The sequence below is a fragment of the Camponotus vicinus genome, unplaced genomic scaffold, assembly GCF_025532165.1.
Source record: "Camponotus vicinus isolate PSW18456_S1 unplaced genomic scaffold, iyCamVici1.0 SCAF_10, whole genome shotgun sequence".
NCBI classification, from domain to species: domain Eukaryota; kingdom Metazoa; phylum Arthropoda; class Insecta; order Hymenoptera; family Formicidae; genus Camponotus; species Camponotus vicinus.
The window spans coordinates 14,575,065-14,602,988 of record NW_028141946.1 but is presented as its reverse complement, the minus strand read 5'-3'; the positions used below and the strand labels follow the sequence as shown (position 1 = coordinate 14,602,988).

General features: G+C 36.9%; 3 protein-coding genes and 1 long non-coding RNA gene across 13 annotated transcripts; 1 reads left to right on the top strand and 3 right to left on the bottom strand.

Moving 5' to 3' along the window:
• Window positions 1-26: 26 nt before the first annotated feature.
• Nes (lysophosphatidylcholine acyltransferase 3 protein nessy) lies at window positions 27-5,165 on the bottom strand. Its single transcript, XM_083080803.1, has 8 exons — window positions 4,760-5,165; window positions 3,185-3,292; window positions 2,950-3,072; window positions 1,943-2,058; window positions 1,705-1,863; window positions 1,371-1,607; window positions 980-1,288; window positions 27-875 (listed from the first exon to the last, which is right to left on the bottom strand). The coding sequence occupies exons 1-8, from the start codon at window positions 4,857-4,859 to the stop codon at window positions 594-596; spliced, it is 1,434 nt and encodes a 477-aa protein (XP_082936929.1). The 5' UTR covers window positions 4,860-5,165; the 3' UTR covers window positions 27-593.
• LOC145961013 (uncharacterized) lies at window positions 3,931-19,135 on the top strand. Of its 3 annotated transcripts, XR_014435531.1 has the most exons (7): window positions 3,931-4,419; window positions 4,475-5,326; window positions 5,413-5,791; window positions 12,263-12,603; window positions 12,770-13,501; window positions 13,600-13,789; window positions 15,524-19,135. It is a non-coding gene; the product is annotated as an uncharacterized LOC145961013 (long non-coding RNA). The 3 variants fall into 3 exon arrangements; XR_014435530.1 differs by having other exon boundaries at window positions 4,475-5,791; window positions 15,912-19,135; XR_014435529.1 differs by having other exon boundaries at window positions 3,937-5,791.
• LOC145961010 (putative sodium-coupled neutral amino acid transporter 11) lies at window positions 8,245-18,764 on the bottom strand. Of its 7 annotated transcripts, none has more exons than XM_083080795.1 (7): window positions 17,279-18,764; window positions 16,270-16,323; window positions 15,541-15,631; window positions 13,586-13,795; window positions 13,263-13,515; window positions 12,817-13,165; window positions 8,245-12,717 (listed from the first exon to the last, which is right to left on the bottom strand). In XM_083080795.1, exons 1-7 carry the CDS (start codon window positions 17,357-17,359, stop codon window positions 12,259-12,261), a joined length of 1,497 nt encoding a protein of 498 aa, XP_082936921.1. In that variant the 5' UTR covers window positions 17,360-18,764; the 3' UTR covers window positions 8,245-12,258. The 7 variants fall into 7 exon arrangements, with proteins under 7 accessions (XP_082936921.1, XP_082936923.1, XP_082936926.1 ...); XM_083080797.1 differs by having other exon boundaries at window positions 17,288-18,764; XM_083080800.1 differs by having other exon boundaries at window positions 16,003-16,323; window positions 17,279-17,367.
• LOC145961009 (mitogen-activated protein kinase kinase kinase 7) lies at window positions 18,903-27,896 on the bottom strand. 2 transcript variants are annotated; one of them, XR_014435528.1, is made up of 10 exons: window positions 27,656-27,896; window positions 27,114-27,339; window positions 26,910-27,027; window positions 26,491-26,829; window positions 26,132-26,244; window positions 25,488-25,918; window positions 23,646-23,748; window positions 20,800-21,053; window positions 20,164-20,670; window positions 18,903-19,473 (listed from the first exon to the last, which is right to left on the bottom strand). XR_014435528.1 is itself a non-coding variant. In XM_083080794.1 (9 exons), the coding sequence occupies exons 1-9, from the start codon at window positions 27,731-27,733 to the stop codon at window positions 20,473-20,475; spliced, it is 1,860 nt and encodes a 619-aa protein (XP_082936920.1). In that variant the 5' UTR covers window positions 27,734-27,896; the 3' UTR covers window positions 18,903-20,472. The 2 variants fall into 2 exon arrangements, 1 of the variants encoding a protein (XP_082936920.1); XM_083080794.1 differs by having other exon boundaries at window positions 18,903-20,670.
• Between the last annotated feature and the right edge of the window lie 28 nt (window positions 27,897-27,924).

Sequence of the window (27,924 nt, the reverse complement as noted above, 5' to 3'; positions counted from 1 at the left end):
AAAGTACTTAATGAAAACTAACTTAATTATAGTGTTTTGGAAAGCTCTCGAGATGAGCTACAAGAATATGCAAAAGCATATAGGGTGTCCCATTTAAAAAGTTGGAGGTGACCTTCACGTGACTTTCAGCTGACTCTTTCAAGGTCAAACTAATGGCACCGTCTCATGTCCCCCTTGAAACCATATAACTTTTGTCTGAAACGTTTTTTTCTGCAATCAAAATTAAAAAAGTTATTCGGAGTGATCGATTAAAATGGGACACCCTGTATATATGTTATATTCTACATTTTCCATTGGATATGCGCTATCACATTGGGTGCATCCAGAAGCACAACCGCTCACTGAGCGGCTAAGTAGCAATTGAATGTGATTGGTTTCTATCTTTGAATTCACCAATCACATTCGAGTGCTACTTAGCCGCTCAGTGAGCGGTTGTGCTTCTGGATGCACCCATTCTCTTTTAAAAGTTGAAGACCAGTATAACTAGTATATCCATCCTTTGTTTTCACAGTTATATATCTTCTCGGATATTAATTTGCGACAGGAATAAAGGGGACAATGTTGCAATGGGGGGCGAGTGAGATTGTGTGACCTTATTCTTGATGCGATCGTTGACGCTCATGTCTTTGGCCAATCAATCGTTTAATGTACGGTGCGAGTAACGGATAAGAAAGGAAGAACACGTGTCCGCAATAGTACACACTTGCGTAGACTTGATTATATCGTGGATACGAGAGAAGTATGAACGACACGAGGCTATACCCCATGAAAACTAAAGTGTAAAGCTTCATAAAGATCCAAGCGAGTATACGTGCTTCCCATCGAGTTTTCAGCAATGTTTGCACTTTTTCGCTGTTCTGTAATGCTGGTCCGATCTGGAAAAGAGAAAAAAAAAATGATAGATCGGATAGAAAAAAATGGTAAATCGGAAGAGCCGAGTAATGGATTGATTTTTGAATCACGATCGTATTATACTTACGTCTCGTTCAAAGTACATGATAAGAAATTCCATAAAGAAACAGTGATAGTATCCGGAATGAAAACCGTGCCAAAGGGCGAGGAAGAGCAACGTCATTACTTGGCTGCGCATCCTTGAGCCTAGAAACTTCAACCTCTTGTAGATATACTCAGCGCACCAGTGATTGGTGTTTATGTTAAACGAGAGAATATAGTGATTGAATTGCGTAGCGGTTTCGAACGTTCGCAGTTTAACGTTCGCGCAACCGTCCCATTTAATATGACCTTCGGAGTCTTTTCCATTGTATGTCAAACCAAAAGTAATGCACACCTGAAATCAGATATAGTGAGATGTACATGCGTGTTACAGAAGATGACGATCAACACGAGGACTGCAAGCGTGAATTATATACCCCTTCTGTGATTAACCAGACGCTGACATATTTGTAGAGATTGATACGGCCCCACACGCCGATGAGCAAGCATTTTTTTATTAAATTTAATTTCTGGAATGACGGTTCGAGGAGATATTGATCGGAAACGTAGAGCGTTCCAATCTGAAATATCGCCACGTATATAAATCCGACGAAGGCCCGTAACAATCCAGCCGATACGCAATCTGGTAATTTGACAGCACCGGTTACCGGATCCTAATAAAATACAAAGCACAGCATTTATCGAGATAGATTCATATTTCTCGCAATTTAAAAAATATTTATATACGACAATAATAATTATTACACGTACACGTTCGCTAAATCGACTATTGACATAATCCAGGTATCGTCGTATACTGAACTGCGGCCCGATGAGGAAAGCACCTGGGAAATAAGCGTACGCCGCGATTTCTAACAGCGACGGTTGTTCCTTCAAGGCTACCCGTTTCTGGCTATCAGACAGCTCCTTCTACAATATTCGTTCCATTGATTGCGTCGTGGAAAATACCATGAGATAATAGAATTATTGAAAGAAATAGCGTTCGTACGTCATGTTTTTTACCATCCCATATATTAAATGCAAGTCCTATTAACCTAAGGGTAAGTACGCATTGCAGCATTGTCCATTTTATATCATAATCTTGGGTGCTCGTGGTGTAATAGCCTGTGTTAAAAACATTTCTTATTCAAATGTCTTATAATGCTCGAAATATAATAGTGAAAAAAAAAATAATCACGAATATCAATTCGCATAAGTCAAGAGTATATAATATTTCGCGATATTATACTTTTATTACGCGACGTATTATCAAACAGAATTACAAGTTGGTGATACATGCATTTCCTACCCTTTCAGAAAGGATTTCTGATAACAAGACGAAAAATATTCTTGACACATTTAATCCGGTCACAATCTTATGTAGTATAAAAATGAAACAATTTTAAAACTAAAATAATAATTCTTATTCTTCTCTCTCGAATTAAATAGGATTGTCTTTATAATCTGGAAACAAGAATAATATAAAGAAATCTAAGCTATATATTCTTGCACTTAGAATAATTTGATATTAGCGTCAATAGTTGCGCGAAACCGATATGCGTGTCGTCTTTTGTAAATAGTATCAGGATCATTTCATTCTAGATTTAAGAATTTTCCATTTAAGATTAAAATATTCTTTTTTAATAAAAAATATGATTGCCGCTATATCGATCCTATTTTATGATAGATTGAAGTGTAACAGCATTAAATTTAGAAATCTTTTCTGTGGGTGTAATAATCAAAATAACATCGTAATACAAGGTTGCTCTAAAAATATGATAAAAACGCACATAGAGCAAGAAGTTATTGTTTTTAGAAATAGCTTAGTGTCGAAAAAAACCTCGAATACGTTTTAATTTTATGTTGATATTATGTAGGTTAATATCATGTCCAATAGATAACTCGAGAGTGTAATAAACGTAGTATCCACAAATAGATGTATACTTGTAAACCGGTTTTCTTTTCAACTTTGTAACATAAACTCTTGACAATGGCGTAAAGTTAACATTGCTTTACCGTAAAATAAATACGACATGTTGAAGAGGAACGTCACGATGACGAACAATCCGGTATTGCCGAGGATCGTTAAGATCAGATACGTCCCACATATCGCCGTTGATGAATGAAGTATGTGATAATCTGCGAAAAGAGAGAATACATGCACGTTGTTCTTTGTATGAAAAGGAGCAATCGTGCACGCGTCGCTTTTTTTTTATTCTCCGCAAATTGAGATATCGTTGAAGCGAATTACCGTAATTCCAGTAACCAATTGAGAGACCGCACGCTATGAAAAATATGTGCTGATGAATAGGATCCTTGCCATAGAGCGTGTATCTGTGAAGGAGCGCAACGGGAAATCCTGAAGTCACATGAAATTTCATGGTCAATTTTTTTTATTCTCACATTATTACGTGAAAATTTATCCTTATTTTTATTTGTTCTAATTACATGATGATTGTTCAATGATGATTACTTTGATCATTTCTTATGTATTTTTTCCTTACATATTTTCACATTTTCGCCTATATCTAATGCTAAAGTAATAAATTGAACTGAAGTCGTATGAAAAGTTTGATATTTTTTACGTGCATATAAATACATATGAAATGTATATTTTATTATATGGGAACAAAAAATAAAATTATGATGCATAAAACGAAACTTATCGAAAGACATAACTTCGACATAACGAAAGAGAGAGATTAAGTCACAATTAGATCATTGTGTCGAAGAAGTTGACGACACGAGCGGAAAATGTGTATATAGCATTTTCTACTGATTACTAATCGTGCATTACAAGATATATTAGATTTCTCAATTTTTATCAGATAAAATATTGACAGAGTGGAAAAAACGAGAGATAATTTTCGTGTATATAAATATATTTCAAAATCTTGCATATTAAAAAAAATCTAATTTGTCATTTAACAGTAACAAAAAAAAACTGTCATTTTAACAGTAATTTGTTTACAAACAAATCATTCTTATTATTCAAACAAAGCATTCTTATATTACTCGAATAATATTCTATTAAAGGAGAATAAAAAGAATTTATCGAGCTTTATCAGTTCGCGAAATGGAAATATTTTGCACCTGCTCGTTGACAATGAACAATCGCAAGCTATTTACGTAACGCGTTTGTAAATAAACACACGTACGCCTCTCTCACGCACGCGTGTTTTTTGCTCTCATATTCATCTACATATTTTATTTGCAATCTTACTAAAAGTGAATGAATGTAATGTGTACAATGTAATTACATGCTTATATCATTGAGCAAAAATTTGCAGCTGTCGATTTTACATAAGCGCGTAAGCGGTATAAGTGATTGAAAGATAGGAGTATTTCGTGCATGCACACACGACGCATGCATAAACGTTCGGCACGAGACACACGTTTCCTGGCGTCGTCGCCCAAGGTCCGCGTATGTACGTACATGTCAGATATGCACATATCGGGACGAAAAACGACATTAAAGATTAAAACGTGAGTATAAACCTTCGCGGACGCAATTACACCGCATTATGGATTATTATTTTAGTTATGTATGCGCAACGTACGTAATGTCGCGCAGAGGATGATCTCCTCCCCCTCCGAGGGAATCCCTAGAAGGAGGCGGGGAAGGGGAGGAAGAAGGAAGCACGCCGGTGATCGAGCCGTGGAACGTTATGAATGAACGCGGATCGATTTACCCCCGGATATAGCGTGCAAAATTTCCAGAAAGGAAAGAGAGGAAAGAGAGGAAAGAGAAGAAAGAAAGGGGAGAGGGGGAGGAACGGAACTCTCTCGTAAGGAGGCATTTTGATATCGAGCGTTGAATACTTACCCAGTAAAATGGAGACGAGGAGCCGCAGGGCGGCCTCCGGGGCGCCCAACAACGTCGACAATCTCGCCAGCCCGCCCGGGCTGTACGCCACATCGTCCATGACGAACGACTAACGAAGCACGCGAGGTTCTATTAATGAAGGTAGCAACGAAGACACGCTCCCTCTAGACTCGCAAGCATGGCCGCGACGACGTTCCGTCTCCTCCCTTAATCGACGCGACGAGCACTAAACCGCCGTCGCGATCGAGCTCGCTTCTCGAAGAACGCTCTTGCGATTAACCTTCGCCACCGTCGTCGCCACCACCGTTGGCTCGCTGCGTTGTTGTTGCCGCAGCGGCGGCGGTAGCGGTAACAGCTGATTCGACGTCGCTGCGCGCGACGCTACGCGTGTGACAGATGACAGGCGACGACGGAGGTCGGGATGCTCCGAGATGACGTGGTTCTCGCGTCCCCGTTTCCCGTTTGTCGAATTAGGATATTGAACGACGATCGAAGGCGCACGCGGCTTGGAAACCGTCTCTCTCGCTCTCTCTTTTTTTCTCTTTCTATTAGCGTGTTTTGAGTGAAGTGAGTCGAGAGCGATCGAATGACGTTGTAAAGTCCCTTCAAAGTTTACGAATTATTTTAATTATATCTGTTGAATTTTACCTTAGGAAAAAAGGGAGGTAAATTGCTCTTAGAGTTGTCATCTTCTACGAGTTTCTCATTAAATAATAATCCAAACGAAGAAATTCGTGCTGCTTCTGAACGATGAATCCAGCTCCTTTGACAAGCTAGAGATGATGAATAAATAACCGTAGGTTGGCAGCAGTCAGGAGTAGAAAATATTCAACATCAATTTTTCGCAGCTGTCACGGCGAGCCAAATAGATCGACTGAGACTGATCAGAGATCAAGTAGATCAGGGGTCAAGTTAGATCGTCAGGGATAGATGATCATCTCGAATCGATGGAACGTACGGAAAACGAGAGAGCTATTGAACGCGCACTTCACGTTGCACAGTCGTCGGGATGGAAAATTCAAAACGGAAACGGTAAGTCTATCATTTTATAAGGCGCGAATTTTTTCGGAATCTTTCGACGCGCGCGAACATTGGCTCGATATATATCGTAGGTGGAAAAGGAAGGGGAGGGGGCTGTCGCTTTCTCTGGAACTCAAATGCGAAGAAACTCGCATGAATATATCTCTAATCGCTTTCACTCACTCTTGTTCTCATTTGTCGGTGAAACTCTATGATAAATCATTTGCAGAAAAGCGTCGAGGAACGATCGTATTCCCATACAGCACAGGTAGATCCTGAGTATGTACTCAGTATATCGCAAACGTAGATTGTGTATATCCCACTAATATTCGATATACATACTATGATATTTTGAGAATGTACGGAGGATGTTCCTATGTCTGCCTTAGAAACCTACTCAGTATATACTCAGAATATTTCTTGGTATATTATGAGTATATTTTTAGAATATTTTAAGCATATTTTTACATTAATAAATTATATATGAATATAGAAGATAGTTGGACTATATGTAGAATAAAAAATAGATTCTTCGTGATGTAAAAAATAAATAAAAATGTGAAATTATTTACTTTATAAACAAAACTTCAGACAAAAATGTTATTTCTAATAGATGAATATAAAACATTTGAAAAACACCTATTAGTGTTTATTAAATGATTCTCCTTGAAATATTGATCTCGATAATCTATGTACAATTATGTAAGTACACTCGGTAATAGATGAAATACCTTAAATGCAGTAAATGGATTACTTCTCATTTTAATTTCAAATAATCTGTTTAATATTCTGAATTCCAACAAGGAATCCAGATTATTAGACAAATTACTTTCAATTAAGTCAGTTTATTATAAATTAAACTGACTAAAAAGAAAAAAGAAGAAACTTTGGAATTCATGTTAGTACCAGTCCTTTATGTCCATTTCACCAAAAATTAAGTACGAGTTTGGTGGCGCGCGTAGCGGCAAAATGAAGAAACACATGCAATATTATAGAGTATTCTGAAAATATACGAGAAAGAATATACTAATACGAGATATTCAAAGTATATTCTGAGAATATATGAAAAATAATATACAACAAGAGATGTTATGGGATTATTCTCAGTATATTACATCTGTAACGTATATTTACAGTATGAGTATAGAATATTCGAATGATATCATGTGCTGTGTGGGTTCCGATGCGGCAAATGCTGCTGCTCCTGCGAAAGGAATTTTTACAAGCGAGAAATAAGGAGGAACAGGCATCCTTGCTTTGTAATCGTAAATTTCTTTTTTTATTGCACGAAATAAATTTAAGAACAACATCATAGCATCGTATAGCATCGGTAGGTACGCGCGCACCACACACAACCTGTTAAATACATACATGCATACATACATATAGATATACAGGGTGTTTCTTAATAAGTGCGAAAAATTTTAAGAGATGATTCTTTGTTGAAAATAAAGGGGATTTTTCATATAAACATTAAAAAGTTCTAATAAAAAATTGAACAGGGGTTGCTAGTTTCATCCCCTTATAACAATACGAGAGACTGAAAAAAATGTTAATAAATAACCTTTTTACCAGTAGAAAATATCCACCTAATTTCATTTCTTTAACCTGTTCCAAATTTAAGAAAAAAATAGAAACCTAATTTTTATATATATATATATATATATATATATATATATATATATTATGTTCCTTGTAAACGCATGCATCTCTCTATCACAGAATAAATATGGTCGGAAGATCCGCCAGATGTTGGAATAACGCGAGATCGTCATTTACATAGCATAATGACTTGCACGCACGACGCACACGCATACACATTCGCGCACGCATTCTCTATACCCGCGACAACCCGCGTCTCTCATTTTTGTGAAATTTTGTCGATTTGGTCTCCCATTTCCCACAACTTCCATTCCTTCCATCGCAAATGTACTCTCTTGCACGCTCTCTCTCTTTCCGCGAGGCGGAAAGGGGATTAAAAAGGATTCGAAAACGATACTTCCGCATTTTTGCAACTCTCATTCGCGATTCGAGACACTTCGTTAAATCTAAATTTGCCGGAAACATAACGTCAAGTCGAGACAGAGATTGCTACATATGAGAGCGCATCGAGAAACATTAAGTCAACGTGAAACTACACATACACACAAACACACACATACACACTCATACGTAGAGCAGAAGTAATATTGCATACTCAAATAGATTATATTATGATCTCTACCCAGCAAACACAGAATATTGCAACAACATTGCTGCAATGTTGTAATATTGCCGCAACATTGCTGCAATGTTGTAATATTGTCGTAATATTGCTGCAATATTCTGTGTTTGCTGGGTAATGATCGCTTCGCGTGTAAAGTTCACTTAACGTTTGCAAATGATCGTCAATAATACATTTATATTTACGAACGTTAATATTGCATCCATAAGAAAACTTTCTTCTCTCTCTCTCTCTCTCTCTCTCTCTCTCTCTCTTTCACACACACACACACACACACACACACACACACACACACACACACACACACACACACACACACACACACACACACACACACACATACACTCTCTCTCTCTCTTTCGCGTGTCGAAGTTGGCACTTAGAATATTTTTTCAGATTGACACTAATTTTACCGTTTTTGAAATCATTTTTGCGAAATCATCAAATGTAACGTTTAAAAAGCTTTGTAACAGATTTATTACATTGCTATTGTTTCGCATTAATCTATATTTGTAAATTTCTTTTATCGCTGACTCTCTAATCGCATTATATTTTGTTAAAATTCTTTTAATCTTTGTGTGTCATACGACTTATGAAGGTAAAATATTATAAAGAAAGTATCGTATCAAGTTTATCCGCAACTTATTTTTGCTATAGAGCAAAGATAAATTATACGTTTGCCTAGCGAGACATGACATTACGAAAGTGAAAAGAAAAAGAGAAGTCGTAGTCCTCTCATGTATAAAATATTTAATTATGAGAACTGTCCGCATGTACATGTATATACAGGGTGTCCCAAAAGTCCCGGAACGGTCGAATATTTCATAAACTATGCACTTTAGAAAGAAATGTTTCAGACAAAAGTTGTATGGCTTGAAGGGGGCCATCAGATGGTGGCAATGATTTGACCTTGGAGAGTCATTTGAAGGTCACGTGAAGGTCACTGTCAACTTCTTAAATTGACACCCTCAATAATGAGAGGAATCAATTGGTGTAAAGAAAACACATAGTTATTTTTAAGAAAAAATATGTAATTGTTAATTGCAAATTACATATTTTTTTTTTTAAACAACTATATGTTTTCTTTACACCAATTAATTCCTCTCATTATTTTGTACATAAAAGTATTAAGGTGAGGTAATCGAAAAATTAATATTTTAAAAGATATTTTACGGTTTATGTAAAATTAAGAAATGATTTCAAGCCTTATAACTCAAAAAGTACTTGAAGAAAAAATATTTTATTATAATGTTTTGGAAAGCCCTCGAGATAAGCTACAAGAATATGCAATAAAAAGTAGGGGGTTCCGTTTAAGAAATTGACGGTGACCTTCACGTGACCTTCAAATGACTCGCCAAGGTCAAACCAATGACACCATCTTATGGCCCCCTTCAAGCCATACAACTTTTGTCTGAAACATTTCTTTCTAAAGTGCATAGTTTATGAAATATTCGACCGTTCCGGGACTTTTGGGACACTCTGTATATGTATACATATATACGTGACTGCGTACAGTCATATTCAGTCGCATCCACGCGCTCGAACTACTTTGACATCTAAATCAACAAAGATAATTTTAATGTCACTATGTAGTATAACGGTAAGCTCACAACCACGTAATTATTTATCGAACTCTTATGTTAAATGTGCGAGCCAACATTGAAAAGATCCGCACAGGAACTTGAAACGAGCGCGAAATTTTAAGAATGACGGTAATGGTATTTTATAAAATACAAGACATGCATAAATTCACGACTTCACTTTCTCTCTTTCTCTTGTACCTATGCTCTATTTAAACATGTATACACACATGTGTACAAAGAATATATCGTGAGTATCGCACACACATACATATACGTATAACAATAACTTTAAACGTAAAATGCGTCTTGTCATTCGACGAGGCATACAACGTGTGTCTTACAAACATTTCACGGAATGACATGTGTGTATGTGCGTGATTGCGTACGCGCGCCACACAAATTTACATATAAATATGTATGAATATATATATATTATTTTTAAATACAGATCTCTCTTATATGTATCCTCTTGTCTCATTATCTGCGCGCGTTTTACTTTTCTTATTCGCGGATAATATATATATATATATATATATATATATATATATATATATATATTCCGCTTTTTTCACAGGGGGGAGACAAAAGGGATGCGGGAGAGAGAGGGTGTATCTCTCTTTCATTTAATATATATCAACTTTATATATAGACTCTTTTAATAATTTCTCTTATCTTAAATATAGGCTTTTCTTATACTCTTTTTTCATATAGATTCATCAAATATATTCCTAAGCAGGTAAACATGTTTGTGATTCTTACACATTATGATGCGCGAATCGTGCGCGATAAATACTTTCCTCTTACATGTGGTCTTTGAGAGTCAGTGTGAGCGTCCGTAAGCGTCATTTAGGAAGCGGAAACTTACTTTCGCTTCGTGATTGTGTTGTTTTCACTGTGGTTTTGTGTGATTTTATTTTGATTATAGATACTTCACAACTCTCTTTCTCTCTTTCTCTCTCTTTTTCTATAAAAACACAATATTCCAAAATCTTCCCCTTATAATCTTAATCAATTAAATTTCGCAAGCAAGAATATAGAATCTGATAATGATTGTACCAGCGCGGGAGATCTCATCGCGATCGCCACTCGTTTATCTTATTTCTCTGCATTCCTTTTGATGTTTTTTCACACTATAAATAATATTTGATTGTAATCAGAAAGCTTATACGCGCAAGAAAAGATACTCTTACATACGATTCTCCATGAGTTCTTCTCATAAAAGACTAAAAATGATCGAGATTTATTATTTGCTCTCTTTTCTCCAGAAAAATCAAGCGCATCCCAAGAATCTTAGGCAAGATAAGGCAAATTGCGAAGATGAAATTATACGATACTTCTTTTAAGCCATCATCTATAATTATCACTTATGAGCATTTAAAATATTTGTATATCTCTTAATTTTTTTCAACATTCAATATATTAGTCCCTTATCAAGAGAAAATACAAATATAATGTGTATGTGTGTATACAGATGTATGTATATGTGTGTCATGTATATACATATACATATATATCCTCGTTTATAAACCGTTTATCTGTTCAACATTCTTTTAAAAATATAATGAGATTTTTAACTTACGCGTTCTTTCTATATATACGTTAGTTACCTAATCACAATTATCTAATCACGATAATTATTATATTTAAGATTCGCGCATTATGTAATCACGGAGATTCTTTCTTGGAACTTTATTAGAACTAGATAAAAGATCCTATTTTTCGCAATCTATAATGAATAATGTCCTATCAATAATAATGAATAAATATCAATATCGGAAATTCGATAATCATCGCGATTGGTACGTTAAAATTCTGTCTGCCTAATAATAATATGCGCCACGAAAAATTAATCTTTACTGTGTCTTTTATTCGCGAACATGTCAAGCTCATTGTGTGCACGCAACTATGTAAATATGGAAAAATTATGGTTCTTTTTCTCCATTTTTAATTCGATAAATTTGCGTACGATGAACATTCAAAGAACTATCTATATTTTATTGAATGGCAGAAAGGACGACCATCTATTGCCAATTTTTGGATCCCTCGCCTTGTAAGGCGAATCCTGTATTGCATTGATTTCGTATTGCGAGTACGCTATATTCGAGACGATCATTTCCAATCTCACAACATCGCAAAAATGAGAATCGTGAAGGAAACAATTCAAATTAAATACTCCGATAATCCATTAACGTAAATGGTAAAGTCTCGTTTCTTCTGTTTTTTGTAAATTTGTGTCCCCTTTTTTGTAAATTTGTATCCTAAAATCTAAAGATACCGAAGCCTGTTTTATTAAGATTAAGCGCATCATAAAATGTCTCCGTAAGATTTGTCAATCAGGAAGCTGCGCAATCGCAATGATTTGCACAGTTTTATCTTTCATATAATGTATAATAAGTTGAAACGGTATATTTATTCATGGACAAAGTCTTGCTTCGACGCTGGTCTTTCGACTCTTCTTCCTGCGAGCTTGGTATAAAATCTCGCGTTTCCATTCCATGCTTCATCTTATTTTGTATCCGTATAATGAATAATTACTGATTGCATCCTGGCGATTCGAATTATTTCTACGCATATTTGTACGCGCAAACTTAATCGCACTATATACTTTCATTCGAAAATTTGGCAGACTTACGACTAAACTGGATTTTTTTTACCGTGCTCATCCGTTAAACTTAGACTGCGAGCTGCGTGTTGACATTGGTGGACATCGTGGTCGCATCGACGTATTGTTGATGCTGCAGCATCGTCGTATTGTTGATGCAGTACGGGGTTATCTTGCCGTGAAAGCAACTGTCAGCGGAACTGCTATTGATTACGAGCAGTAAGAGACCCGAGACAGCGGCTAGGATACCAGCAGTCATCAGACCGAGCGCCGGTAGCTTTTTGGACGAGAGGATGGGCCCTTCCTCAAGCTTGAGGTAGCAGAGACCGGGCAGAACGTAGGCGAGCGGCACCGCAGCGAGGATACCATTCAGCTCGAGGACGACACCCAGGCAATCCGTCAACATGGAAATCAGGTACGCTGCGGATACTATCGTCAAAGTGATTATCAGGTACTTGCGGTCCGAATTGGGCACGTATGCCTCGTGCCCCTCCAATTCGTCTGTGCCCTTGATCGCCGCCATGAGCACCTGAAAAGCGACGCAAGATGTAATATCATGTAATATTTGTGAAAATTTTTAGATATCGTGTGCGATAAAAAAGGTGAGAAAAAGAGGAGAGGAGTTTACCTCACGCGTAACGAAGCACTCGATTGGAAAAGTGAGTAGTATGGTGCCGCTGAACATGACTCTGGCAAAATTCATCAGATCGTCATCCCAGCAATAGTTTTCCATGAGATCACCCTGTACATACGACGTGAAAGTGGCATAGCCGACGATTCCAAAGGTCGCGGCGATCAGGAAGGACGTAAAGAGGGACCAGTGCGTCACCACGTCCCATTTTTGTTGGGTCGCTCGTTCAATCGATCCGTAAATTAGGAAGGTATTGTGATGGCACATGAAGGCAAACGCCATTATACCGACGGATGGAATGACCCCCGGAAAATTGGCGAATCTCCAACTGTCGCTCTGACTCGAACTGCAAATCAATCACGCCTATATGATTACACATAGCGATTTTATAGCGGGAGCGCAATCATGCCTTTCTGTTTTCGGTAAGTGAAACTCTCGCTTACACCATAGCGGACATGGTGTCCATCCGGATGAAGATGGCGAGGAGGATGAATCCGACGCAGACCAGAGAGAGGAAGGAGATTTTCGCTAATCGCGCGACGTTTCTGTACAGACAAAGTGGGATAGTGATGCCGAGTGTCGCCAAAAGAATGACAACCTGTCGATGCGCGAGGATACTTGTCTTGTTCATCCCCGTTACTCTTATCAGAACTTTCGTCACTGTATCACCAACGACGACGTTGTAAGAGACCATTGCTGCAACATTAAAAACATTATTTTACACAAGAATAGAATAAGTACATCTAGAATATATTTTTGTGTATACCTATGAACGGGTAGATGAACTGCAACACCGTGAGAATGTAAAATCCAGCGCGGCCGAAGCTCGCTCGCATTAAACCCTGGTAACTCATCTCGCCGCAGATGTGTCCGCTTCGCACCATAAGGATCAACGAGTAATCGGTCAAAGTTGCTACCAAAATTAACAGAGCGATTCCGAGACCGAAGCCAGCTTGGTGCAGAGCATACGGTATTCCTAAAAAGATTCGCATCCATCTTCAGAGACTTAGGATGGAGTGCACCAAATCAATCGGATTTACTTCAGAAGTATCGCCTATTTCCATAGTTCAAACTACAGAAGTAATTTATACCGGGAGTAAATTACTTCTATTGTACACGTTGGAGAGCTAATATTAAATTTACTTCTGTAGTTTTAACTATAGAAGTAAGCTCTATCTACTCTTGCAGTATGGTTCTTTCCTCTAGGGAGCAGAGTTATTACAATATTTTTGTGGTCTAATTTGAGGTTAGATTAGGTTAGGTTAGGTTAGTAAGGTCTTAAATATTTCTACGTCTTTATTAAACTTCACTTTCACTTTCTTCAGTTTTATTATTGCGTATTTTTACGAATATTTCGTATTTTGTGTGTGAGCAACTATGCATTGCTTTTCTTTTGACTTGTTGAAAATGGAGAGAAAAGAAGAAGAAAAGAAAAAACGAAGCAAGAATATGACAGAGGCAGAGAAAGCTAGATTTGTTGAGCTAATGAAAAGTCATATTGGTATTATTGAATCTAGAAAACATGATGTTATGGCATTAGAATTTAAAAATAAAGCTTGGCGAAAGATTCATATTGAGTACAATGCTGAAGCACAGCAGGAGAGATCTGAGAATCAGTTGCGAATTTTGTGGAAAGATTTAAAAGCAAAGGCAAAGAAGGCGAAAGCTAAACCAAATCGTTCTTGGAACTCCCCGTCAGTATAAATCTCCATTGGATTTCTTATCTCTCTTATATTACGTATCACTACATTGTCCTTCTCATCAATATCCATATAATCCAAATAATCTAGTACCCTGGCGAAAATAAGAAACTTTATAAAGCGTTAACAACCGTTGAGTGAGGGTTTTCTGAGAGTTTATATGCTTTTCAAACTTTGTAAGAGCACTTACATAACGCTGTTGGGTTTTGAATGCTTATCAAACGCTGCAGTGTTGCAATTTTTGTTCTACAAACTCTTTATATAATGTTACATGAAAGTTTTGCAATGCTGAGGTAACATTTTTCAGAGTACGTTCAGTAAACGTTGATACATCTTCGTGTACAGAGTTTACTCAGACTTTTCAAACGTTTACGTTTACGCTATAACGTACAAACGTCTTTTAAACGCTGCAATGTTGCAATTTTTGTTCTACAAACTCTTTACTAATCGTTTTTAAACTCTCGACGAACTTCCACAAACGTTCATGTAAACGCCAAACAAACGTCTCATTTTTGCCAGGGTAGGCCTAAATCCATTTTAGAAACTCAAATGAAAAGGAACATTAATTGCTTGCTATTAACCTTATTTCTTATTTCTGATTCCTTACTCGTTGACTTTACTCCTACCGCACTGAAGAAGTAATTTTTGCTCTAGTTACTCTTATACTTTAGGCTAGAAGTAAATTACTCTACAGTGGTGCTCTCTGCACATTATTTACTTTAGGAGAATATTTAATTTTACTTCCAAAATAATTACTATGATAGTAGCAATTGAACCTTACTATTGTAATAACTCAATTTCTAATGGAAGTCTCCGATTTACTATAGAAGCCAATTTTTACTACCAGAGTAGGGTTTACTCCGAATTGGTGCACTCCAGCCTTAATCTTTTAAGCTTGGCGAGTAAAGCAACATAAATTATCCTGCCAGGTAAACGTGCTTTGTTTCTTTTTTTATCCTTATATCTTTCGAAATCATGAATTTCAAACTCTATACATTACGTAGTCTTGATTCTGAATTACCGATCACGCCGCTGCCGATGATGGAATTGATGAAGTTGAAGCTCGCGAGCGGCAGGCTACTAAATTTGCCGGATTCCTCTTCCTCTTCCTCCTGCGTAAACACGTGCTGACATTACCATAGTGCCCGTTTAACAAGCGCGAGGATACCGCCAATACATATGCGAATATATGGCGTAACGTTAATTAAGTAAAACATATCGTATATTCACGCGCGCTCGTGAATATTCCGCGAGAACGTTCATATATTTCGTTGCTGATGAATATTAATGGCACGAGTGCGAAAAGGCATTTCGAGAGAAGTGACGCTATATATGTAAAGTGTCGCGGGTGTTGTTGTAAATTAGCACTCTCTTTCTCTCTCTCTTTTATAGGCACGAGCTAAATAATTCCGGTAGCCAGTGGAATAATTTAGAGCGATACCGCAGTGTGAAGGGGCGATAAAAAACAAAGATGATAGCGCACATGCCAAGTCGTGCTCTTTTGTAATAGGCCAATTGACGAATATCGAAAGTGCATCGCTCGCCGGTCGACCATCGGAACGTCAATTGTGGAAATTTCTGTTGCACAATTTTTAATCTCTGCTGTATCGCAAGAGTCGGCTACGATGGAACGGACGGAGCTTAGCAAATTGTAGAACGAATTGTAGGCTGAGGACAAGGCTTTTAATTAATTGTTTTTTAGTAATGAAATGAGGTGAAAAAATAGAATATGAAATATGTAAGTTCTTACCCCGACTAATCGCCTCATGTCATCGTAGGATTCCTCCGATGCGAGGCTGCCGCCCTACCGAAGAGAATTTTCGAAAAGATCAGCTATATAATTGTGTGATAATATTATCAAAATGTGAAATATATATTCGATTTTTTTTTTCTCAACAATTTAACGCGTATCTTATTTTTAATTTCGCTTGTCTAGTTTATTGGTGTATCTTGGTGTATCCTGCGTGCATTCATCCTTATTACACTGACAGCTAGTTTCATAGACTGATAACTCTATTTACAAGAGAGAGAATGTCAAAGAAGCTTGCAGAGAAAATCACACGTTGAAATGAGCATATTGAACGAAATGTCATTGCGGAAATTTCTCACGGTAAATTGAATCTCCAAGAGAGTGTCTCTGTCTTTCTTTTCTCTATCTCGACGCGCCAACAAAAACTTCAATTAAAATAGCAATCTCTCGAAAATATCAAATCCATTCGCGCAAGAAGACCTATAATTATAGTGTATTTTTTGTTCAGCTCGCACAATTATATCGCGGTATGAAAATCTGACGAATTGCGAAACAATAAAGATACATCTCCGCGCTTATAATCGCGATTCAAGAGAGCGCGATGAAATTGGAATCAACAAAGTAGAGAAAGCCGTGTAACCGTAGCCGGCTGTAACTTTCTCATCGCAATTTTTTTACACCCGTTAAAAAGATGCAGGATTAAAACTTTCGTTAAAGTAAATACGCGAAAGGATCGCACGACAGATGCAGTAACCGATGTCTATCCAATAGAGAATCCGAGATATACCTGTCAAACGTATGCTTGTCGAAACTCGGGGAAAAAGACAGAGACGTTAGAAAGAATAGGATACTGAAATTCATTTCTCCCTACATCTCGTTTAACAATCCGTCGCTTTGCGTGATACCGCGAGATAATTTCACGGAAGTGGAAGGAAACCGGAAACGGCAGAGTCGGCCGACGTGGCAGACCACATCCGGACACAAAGCAAGATAGACGTTTCTTAATTACTTTACTCACGTCCTCGAAGTTCTTCCTCGCGTCCAGGATGTAGCTCTTCTCGTTGACATCGTCGGACGCGGCGTGGGCCATCCTAGAACGATCCTCCTCGTGCGGAGAAGGTGATTCTAACTAACGGGAGAAATGATAGCGCGAAAAAAACGTGCGAGAAACTTAAAGGGAGGGAACGAGGCTCGCGGGCAGGTCCGTGGACGTCTAAAGAGTTCCGGCCTATCTTCCCTACCCCTTCTTCAGTTTCCCGCCTCGCGTCTTTCCCCTCGGCGTGCGCATCTCTCTTTCTCTTTCGCTGCTTCCCTTATTTTCTCCCTCCGTTCTCCCTCGAACGCCCACGCACGCGCGCATATTTTCCCCCGTTTCGTCAATTTTATCTACCGCTTTTTTTCTCCCTTGTATCATTCTCATCGACTGATGCTTCATAATATTATTCATTCCCTCTCTCTCTCTTTCTCTCTTCTTTTATCATTCTATTTTCCTTTTTCTTGGAAATAAACTACCTTGTTTAACCAACATACGCCCACGTATCCGCACCCTCTATTCATACCCTCGTCCCTTCTTGCCACCCCTCTTCTCATTCACTATCTCGTCCCACCCGGACAACCCAACCCTTCTCCTCTTGTTTCCCCGGTTGATCGGCCGCGTCCTATTTCCTTTCTATTTCTCGTTCCATCGAGATATATCGGAGTGCAATACGACTAGGACGAGTTTATTGATTCCATTGATGGCGTACATCCTTGTTTACCGACTCTGTTCTGCGTGTTCTTTCGTTGCGTCGATTGCGTGAGCTGCATAAGTCGCGTTCGCATATTTTGATATCAGATCGTTATTATGCACGAATAATATGGCTAGCGTATAAGCTTTGTACACCCGCATATATTACGCGCTAATCTGATTACAACAAACAAGCGAATTCGATACACGGATTATTAAAATAGAGACCGGTTTCTAATATAGTTTAATAATCTAATAGTTTCAATGCCCACAAAATTAGATCGAGGAATGAAAATATCGAATGACCTATATTTGTTATGTTAGCGCATTTCATTAATCTCTATATACAGGGTGTAACCTAAAAAGTGGGAAGTATTGCAATGGTGGATTCAGGACACAAAAATAAGAGAAAAAATTCATATAAACATATATACAAAACATCCATTGATAACGTCGAGATACTTCAACGTGTTGAAAATGGTTGCCGGGAAATTCGAGCAATACCCGGAATTTTTGAAAAAGTCAGACAATCTATGATGAGACATATTGAAGCCTGTATTCAAGTTAGAGGTAGTCATTTTGAGCACTTTCTGTTACCTTAACTATCTTAATTCTGTTGAAAAATAAAAGAAGCTATAACTTGAAAAAGAGATCATATCGAACATATGTTTATATGAACTTTTTCTCTTATTTTTGTGTCCTGAATCCACCATTGCAATACTTCTAACTTTTTAGGATACACCCTGTATAACTAAATAATAACGCATATAAATTTACTTACTAAATTACCCCTTACTAACACACATATATAAATCTATTAACGCAAATTTTGTCACTTCCTCTTATGAAGGAATGGATTCTCTACAGATATCGTATAAAAGATTTTAAAAGTGTTAAAAAGACTGAATCTTTTGCAACCTTTTAAAATTATATTTACATTTGTACATATACATATTGTGTATTCACATAAAGCTCAGGTAACAATTTACAGATTCTCGGGAAAGAACTCGTTGAAAAATTGTCAAAATGTAATTACTTTGTTGTACATCTTCATCTCCCTTTTTAATCGTGAAATGATGGGGATTCTGAGAGACTTTATATTTAAAATATAGGAATATATATATATATATATATATATATATATATATATATATATATATATATATATATATATATTAGAACGCGGAAAACAAGAAAAGTCCAAGATTTTTTTTGGACTACTGGAATTTTTGATACGCGAGAATTTTTTATCGACATTCTTTTCAATGATAATATAGTTTACTCATACAATTGTCTATCTTTTCGGCACTTTTCTTGCGCTCTATTTTGTTTTTTTGATACATACATGTAACAATTTGTCTTGATATTTGTCTTGCACTACAGACAGTCCTTTATTTGACTCGATAAAAACAGAAACACTCCTGCACATTAATTTACTACGATTTAAACAGCGTCTTTATCTTCACAATTCGTTTGATCTGTAATTGTTGCGAAAAATGTTAATCTCGCATTTAGATGAAATGTAAAGCAGTTATTCAAAAGAAAAAAAAATAGAAAAAAGTCGCACAAAGCGATAAGAAAAACGAATTTTAATCCGTTTCTTGCAACACGATTGGCTAAAAGTAATAACTCCATAGTCGTATACAGATTATATCTCTGATACACGATCAATTCAATCGAATATATATGGACCACGTATACCGTATATAGAAATAAAATTGAAATATAATCTAAATGATTGCGCATCCATATTCATTGATCATTGCTCGATTTGCAATATTCTCTTTGTGTATTCAATACGTTTTATTATATCAAATCGAGAAAATGCATAAAACGCTTTCGATCGGTAGGCAATATGATAGCTTAAATAAAAATTATATAACGCATTCTTTATACGTTAAATGTAAACAAAGAGTTTGACAAATTATATTATTGTCAAAGCGACTAGATTGCAAGATTTATTATCAAGGATATTTCCGAAACTTTCGAAATCGAGAATAATCTTCCATTACACATTTTCAAAGATATTGTTACCAGTTATCATATAGGAAAAACCTATGCTGTCGTATTAATCAATCTCGCATCGCGAGGAGAACGCGCATTGGCAAGATGACAAAAAAAAGATGTGAGTGTGAAATTCTGTAACAAAAATCTAATGAAAGCCGTACCTGCATATTAAATGTGTATCTGATACCGCGCCTTCAGATGTACCAAGATTGGAAGTCAATTACACAGTCTCCATTCGTCATGTCTGGATATCCAGTCCAGTGATAAAGTCAGATCGTTTTTCGCTAGATAACCATACAGATTCGCGTAGCCATGACTTTATCGGTAGTAAGCGACGCGATTTATATTCGTATAAGATTGAATTGGAATTTCAACGTGTATGATTCCATTCGTGTCGCGCATTGCCAGCCGATCGCAGAACGTGACGTGTAAGTATATTCTTGTCGAGACCCTCAGATACGCGTGAAATCTCAAGAAAGCCTCGACGGGTCTGGACGCGGTACCACTACCCAACCGTTGTTTCCGGAAACGGCGGGTCCTATCGTCGGCGTGGCAGCGGCGGCAGCGGCGGCGGCAGCGGCGGCATTCGTCAACGCTCCCTTGATCCTCTGATCCTTCATGATCTGCAATTGCCGCTGTAGGTTGTAACATAGTTTCAGCAACGACTCCTGAAAATTTTAATCGTAATAATTCTCGGGATTGATGACTCAAAGAGATTCTTGAAAAAAGGTAATGTTATCAATGAGAATCTCATCTGTGGGAACCTAAGTTAATATATAGAATAAAAAGAGAGAAACCTTTTCATCTTCGAGTTTTCGCAACTCCTGCTGTTGTCTAAGACTGTCGAGACTCAAATTCTTCAACATCTCGTTCTTGTGCTGGCTCAACAACGCTATCTCCGTTTGCACTTTGAGATACTCCTGCGCTATCTGCTTGTGCTCCTCGAAGATCTCTCGCGAACGTTTACACGTGTCATCGGGCGTAAGAGGCCTCAGGTCGGCGTCCAACAGGCGACAGACGTTACCCAAATCTTCGCTCGTAGTGCTGCTACCTACGGCACCACAATACGTAGAATTTATTACAGATCGAAAATAAGATTATTTTCATAGTGATATTGAAATCTTAAATTTGGAAGCTTAGGCTTAGGTAACTCATCTCTTTCATAATATTATACATAAATTATGTATTTTTATTGCGTCCATGAAATCTCTAGAGCTGTGGCATCTGATCAAACTACCGCGCGCTTATTTTACCGCCTACTCTTACTAATCTTATACAGAGGTTTCCCTATGACTTGAAATACGAGCAATTGAGCAAGCGACTTTGCGCGGAGAATCTAATGAATGTATACTAACGCAGTAGGACCCAGCAGCGCTTGAGAGTGTCGGTGCCGACGATTTCCGGATAGTCGTCGCACATGTCGATCTTCCTAAGTAACTGCCACTCTCGCGCGAGCTGCAGTTACACCGACGACGTTTTAACGTCCACGATTATCCTCCGATCCCGTCAGCATAATTCCTTCGTTTTTGCGAATCAGGGAGATTGGCTTTCTAGGGAGATAAGATAAGGATCCTCGGAGATGGTGAGTCTTGTGACTATGATAGCGATATCAGGAATCTCAACGTGATGATTGTGAGAGTTGGGTTGTTATCACGGTGATATCGCTTTCTGTAACGTCTTATTTCAATGGAATGATCCGGGAATGACCGTGTCAAGTGGGATCAATTCCCGGTCGGATCGATCGGATATGTCCTCGATAAAATCGAGATCGTATTGCGCGCTTGGCGACCCGCGCGATCGACGGGACGTGCTCGTCCGTAGGGAGTCGGCTCTCTACTAAACAAACGCACGTCTATATTGGGGATGCTGACTCAACCACACCTGCTTCTAAATATCCCCCACCCTGGCTCCTTGACGAGAAACACCGCAGAGCTCGTATACACGGAGCCAAGAACAAAACGCGCTCCGCGGCTTGATTCATCCTCGAGAGAATCTCACGTCTGCTTCTTTTTTTTCTTCTTACTCCTCTTGTCGTCTCTTCTTCTTCTCTTTCATCTCCCTCCTCTCTTTGCATATTGCTTTTGCCTCTTTTCAGCCTCTCTCTCTCTTTCTCTCCCCTCCTAACGTTCTTCCGCTATTTCCACAATCGCCTCTGCTGCTCCTCGCTCGTCCTCTTCGTCGTCGTCGTCGCAACGTGCCAATCAAAAGCGAGTCACACGTCCTACCGATTAGTCGTCAGTTAAATTTAGTGCACGCGACACTCGCTATTGCGGTTACACGGGCCCTTTGCCAGGATACACCGGCAAACTTCGTCGATCGACGAACTCTCGATGAATATAGTATGTCGAGCTCGTTTCTTTCTTACCGCTCTTTCGATTGACCGCTATTAATTTATCTGTACACTAACATACATCATTTCACGCGAGAAAGTACTTTTGACTCTTATATATAACGTTATAATATTTACGTGGACATACATAAACGTCTATAAGCTTTGTAAAGATCTTTCAGAATTGCAATTTACATACAATTACAAATAGATGTAAATTATCGGAAAAGAAAAATATTTAATCATTGCTAACGAATCTTGATGTTTAGCAATATTCCATAAACGGGATAATTATTGCGCGTGCATAATAATTATGACAAATCGCATACACGCATAAACGCGTTAGTCAAAGCAGGCGAGAGAGACGCCCAGAGTCGAAGAAGGCGCCCGGTGACTCAGCCACAGTGCTTAGTATTCTAGGCCGAAAATAATCTACTTCGTGTACCACAAAGCGCTACTCCGTAAGCTCAAAACGCATGCTCGCGTGTCAGCTCACGTTGAGGCATTGTATGCCATTAAAACGTCCCGCGTTATTCCGCGTATTAGTCACATACTAAGATTTTAGGGTCTCTCAAACCTTTTTTTTAAGACCTTTCTAGGACATTCTCTTTCGATGTTTTCGTAAATTATATCGAAAAAATTATCAGAATTTTTCTCTCTTATCCCCTATATCAGTCAATTCTATTGCGAATCAAATATCTATATATATGTCATATTTGTAAATGCAAACGTGTTAGATGTATAACATCATGATGTAAACATAAAAAAATCTTCTATCTTTCTCGATATTTTAATTTCTTTCGTCAAATAGACATGATTCGTGGAACAACTTTAACATCGTAGTTATAAATCATACATTGATCGCCTTATAAAGCCTAGATAATTCTTGCTAATGTCTATAATGTTTTTGGCAATATGCCTTCTCAACGCGACAAGAGACAAGTCTCGCATAGACAGCCAGTTTGGTGCCGTAGCCCCTTTGTGATCTTTTTTCGGCACCTATTCTGAGAAGGGCTCGGGTACGTATTGCGCAAAACTCTACTCATTCGCAATTAAATCGAAACGGATCTTGTACAATACCATATTTGTATGCATTATACAATATCAATCAGTTAAAATGAAAGCAATACTTTATGTCATTTAAAATTTAAAAGTTTTACAAAAAGATTATACATATGTGATATATAATTAGAATTAAAAATTAAAAATTATTTCAATATGCTGTCCTTTTAATCTCGACTGATAAATCGACATTATGTAAAAATGATATTTATGTGTTCACTTTCTGACAAGTCAAATTCACATTACACTTACTTTGAATATTTTTCTTCGTTTTCTGTATCACTTTATCTAATCCGGCCATATTATTTGGAATTTCCCAAGATGTTTCAGAAGAACTCGGTAAATCCCAAGAGTGCTGCAAAAAATGCAATAATGTATAAATTATCTTCAATAGAAATATATATACAGGGTGTCCCATTTTAATCGATCACCCCGAATAACTTTTTTAATTTTGATTGTAGAAAAAAATGTTTCAGACAAAAGTTATATGGTTTCAAGGGGGACATGAGACGGTGCCATTAGTTTGACCTTGAAGAGTCAGCTGAAAGTCACCTGAAGGTCACCTCCAATTTTTTAAACGGGACACCCTATATGCTTTTGCATATTCTTGTAGCTCATCTCGAGAGCTTTCCAAAACACTATAATTAAATTAGTTTTCATTAAGTACTTTCCGAGTTATGAGGCTTGAAATAATTTCTTAATTTTACATAAACTGCAAAATATCTTGTAAAATATTCATTTTTTGATTATCTTACCTTAATACTTTTATGTATAAAATAATGAGAGGAATCAATTGGTGTAAAGAAAACACATAATCGTTTCGAAAAAAAAAAATGTAATTTGCAATTAACAATTACATTTTTTTTTCTTAAAAATAACTGTATTTTCTTTACACCAATTGATTCCTCTCATTATTTTGTACATAAAAGTATTAAGGCAAGATAATCGAAAAATGAATATTTTACAAGATATTTTACAGTTTATGTAAAATTAAGAAATTATTTCAAGCCTCATAACTCGGAAAGTACTTAATGAAAACTAACTTAATTATAGTGTTTTAAGTTAATTATAGTGTTTTAGAAAGCTCTCGAGATGAGCTACAAGAATATGCAAAAGCATATAGGGTGTCCCGTTTAAAAAATTGGAGGTGACCTTCACGTGACTTTAAGCTGACTCTTCAAAGTCAAACTAATGGCACCGTCTCATGTCCCCCTTGAAACCATATAACTTTTGTCTGAAACGTTTTTTTCTACAATCAAAATTAAAAAAGTTATTCGGGGTGATCGATTAAAATGGGACACCCTGTATATATATATATATATATATATATATATATATATATATATATATATATATATATATATATATGTGTGTGTGTGTGTGTGTGTATTTCGATATGAGGGGAAATTGAAAAGTTTCCGGCCTGATTAAGAAAATAACATTTCTTGGGGCAAAATGAGATCTATTTCTCAACACAATCTTCTTTGAATACATTTATTCTAATATTTTTCTGGATTTTTCGTGCCTTCGGTGAAATAAGATTTTGTAAATAGGAATTTACAGAATTGACTAGAGCAGAATCCCAGATGGCTATTTTTTTCAAATTTGAGGAGAAAGAAGTCACTTGAGGCTAAATTTGGAAAGTACTGGATAAGGAAACAATTCATAAATTACGCAATTATGCGATATTTCCTCCATTGTCGATAAATTGCAATAATTGGTCAATGGAAAGTCAATTTGAAAGACTAGTACAAAAAAACTAAATGTGAGAACGTGTGTGAGAAAATGTGAGAATCTAAAAATTTTACTTAAGTAGATGTTTGGCAGCTATTTATCGAATTGTTATAGAATTATGATATACAAATACTGTTCTTTGTTGATCAGGAAACTTCAATTTATTTACGTATGTACGTATGTATATGTGTGTGTGTGTGTATATGTATATATATGATACATCGATTTAAAAATATAAATAAAAAATAATCAAAGGAAAGATATTATTACATAGAAAAAAACTACGAAAAGAAGAAATATACAAATAAAAATAATAGAAAAATAAGATTATTAAAACTCGTACTCAATGAAATTACCAACCGGGTCGCATTCCACATGTAACGGAGCAAAATTGCAATTTTTGCGTTGTAGCGCGGCGAACTTGTCGTATGCCATCGGTATTGCTGCATTTTGCGAGATCGACGATTTGGCGTGTTCTAAATTACTATCCACATTCCCAGGAAAATGATTATTCGATACCGGACACTCGTCAAGCACTCGTTGAAACTCTAAGTTATTTAGTCGTGGCGAGAAACTTTTCGGCATGTCGCCGAACGGCGTTGCGTGAGATAATGCAAAAGGCAATGATTTCTCTATATTAGAGTATTTGTTAGCTTTTTCTAAGGACTTTGGAATCGTACAAATAGTACCGTTTGCAACGGAACCATTCATCCCAGAATCTAATGTACTGGCTATATCTAATGTATCTTCCCTCGATACATCATTCTCATCTATATTATCAGCTTCGCTACCTGTAATACAATATATTTATATATGTATATATTTGTGCAATAATATTATTTGAGCAGATATAATATATATTCCATATTTGTGTTTATAATAATGTACACACACACACACACGCACACACACTATATATATATATATATATATATATATATATAATAATAATACATTAAAAATAATTAAAAAATCATGAATTAAATTATGTATTATAAACATACTTAAAGAATATTCAATAGGTTCTAAATGGGGACAGAAAAATTCTGATAGCTTGGTCATTATCCTTACTACCTCGTCCATGGAAGGTCTTTCCTCAGGTGTTTTCTGCCAACATCTTGAAAAATATAGGAAACATAGTCTATATAATATAGTTATATAGACATGGAGAAATAGATCTTATATATTATATTACACAATTGTATATTTTTTTACTATTTATCATTTTTAAACAAATAATTTATATTTAAGCATTAAAGATCTGTCTGTTTTATGTAGAAATATTTCCATATAAATTTTGATTTGATAAAAATCTTATAAAATAAGATATTAACTGTGCTGTTTCCTCAATAGAAATTCTCACCTGGTCATAAGATCTTCGATTGGTTTCGGGCATCCTTCTATTAAAGGAGGCCTTTGCCCTACATGAACAGCCCACATTATCCTAAAGGCTGAAACGCCCAATGGCGCAAGGTCATCAAAGGGCTTTTGACGTGCTAAAACTTCCCACAAAATAATACCCCAACTAAATACATCACACTTCTCTGTATATTTAGATCCTTCAAATACTTCTGGTGCCATCCATGCGGCTGAGCCTTTATTATTAGTCATGTATGTGTGTAAATCACAGGCTGTGCCAAAATCACAGATCTTAAGCATCTGTCCACCCATAATTAATAACAGATTAGGTGGCTTTAGATCTCTGTGAAATAAAATTTGTCAAGTTTTCTCTAGTTCTCAACAGACATACTATCAAGAGTTTCAAAACATAATTTTCTTTACCTGTGTATCAATGGTTTCGGTTTCATATTATGAAGATACGCGACACCGCGTGCACACTGAAGAGTCCAACTCATAGCGTGACTAGTAGTGTAATGCGGTTGAGGATTACAATGCAGTACTGTAAGCGTAAATGAAAATTTTTATAGAATTAACGTGTGTTATAATTGAAGGGAATAATCGGTAGATTTCTTAATTACATATTACCATTATACAATGATCCACCTTCTGCATACTCCATAACCAAGCATACTGGATTTTTGGTACACGCACCATACAGTTTAACAATATTGGGATGGACGACTCTGGATAGTTGTCGAACTTCCACGGTGAAGGCTTTTCTTTCTCCTTCCGAATTTATGTGTTTCACAGCGACATCTTGCCCTCTCCACCGTCCTTTCCAGACGACTCCAAAGGAACCTTTGCCTACTACCTATGGTCGAATATAATTTGAGAATAAATCTCAATTAATATATTAGATCAATAAGTTTGCGCGTTACAAGTAACTATCATTTAGCAAAATGCGCTTCTTCCAAGAGTGCATTTTCTCGTACAAGAATACAGTCGCTCTCTGGTTTGAGGTTATCTACCTAATAAGTCGATTACAGCGTGAAAATGATAGAAATACGAAACGAGATTCAATCGCGAGAATCAACGATCGGCCTGTTATTGAAACATTTCAAGGAAGAAACGTTTTCTGAAGTTTATCACGATGATTAAGGAAAATACGAATACATTGGAAGAACTACCTGCTCAGTTTTGATTTCATTATAATCGATTTCCTCAACGAACTGCTGCTGATGGCCGATTATCTCTTTGCTCGCCATCGCACACAGTCCAGGTCACATGATTTTCAGGGCACATTTAACTAACGAGTTGCGAGTCCGTGAGTGTGTTTATCGAAATTAGGCTTCAAACAACCTCGCAGATCGCCATTTTCCAGTATCGAGCCGAAGGACATTAGCTACGTTCAGCAGAAAAAGGCTGCGTTCAGCAGAAAAAGCTGCTTTGCAACTGT

Coding starts and splice junctions, on each gene's coding strand:
- Nes (XM_083080803.1), bottom strand. CDS start 4,859: ATGGACGATGTGGCGTACAGCCCGGGCGGGCTGGCGAGATTGTCGACG. Junction 1,864..1,942: donor GGGATGGTAAAAAACATGAC/GTACGAACGCTA, acceptor CGAATATTGTAG/AAGGAGCTGTCTGATAGCCA. Junction 1,289..1,370: donor TCTGGTTAATCACAGAAGGG/GTATATAATTCA, acceptor ATCTGATTTCAG/GTGTGCATTACTTTTGGTTT.
- LOC145961010 (XM_083080795.1), bottom strand. CDS start 17,359: ATGGCCCACGCCGCGTCCGACGATGTCAACGAGAAGAGCTACATCCTG. Junction 15,632..16,269: donor ACATGAGGCGATTAGTCGGG/GTAAGAACTTAC, acceptor GTGTTTACGCAG/GAGGAAGAGGAAGAGGAATC. Junction 13,166..13,262: donor GACACCATGTCCGCTATGGT/GTAAGCGAGAGT, acceptor ATTGATTTGCAG/TTCGAGTCAGAGCGACAGTT.
- LOC145961009 (XM_083080794.1), bottom strand. CDS start 27,733: ATGGCGAGCAAAGAGATAATCGGCCATCAGCAGCAGTTCGTTGAGGAA. Junction 23,749..25,487: donor TACATGTGGAATGCGACCCG/GTTGGTAATTTC, acceptor CATTTTTTGCAG/CACTCTTGGGATTTACCGAG. Junction 20,671..20,799: donor GAAAACTCGAAGATGAAAAG/GTTTCTCTCTTT, acceptor TAAAATTTTCAG/GAGTCGTTGCTGAAACTATG.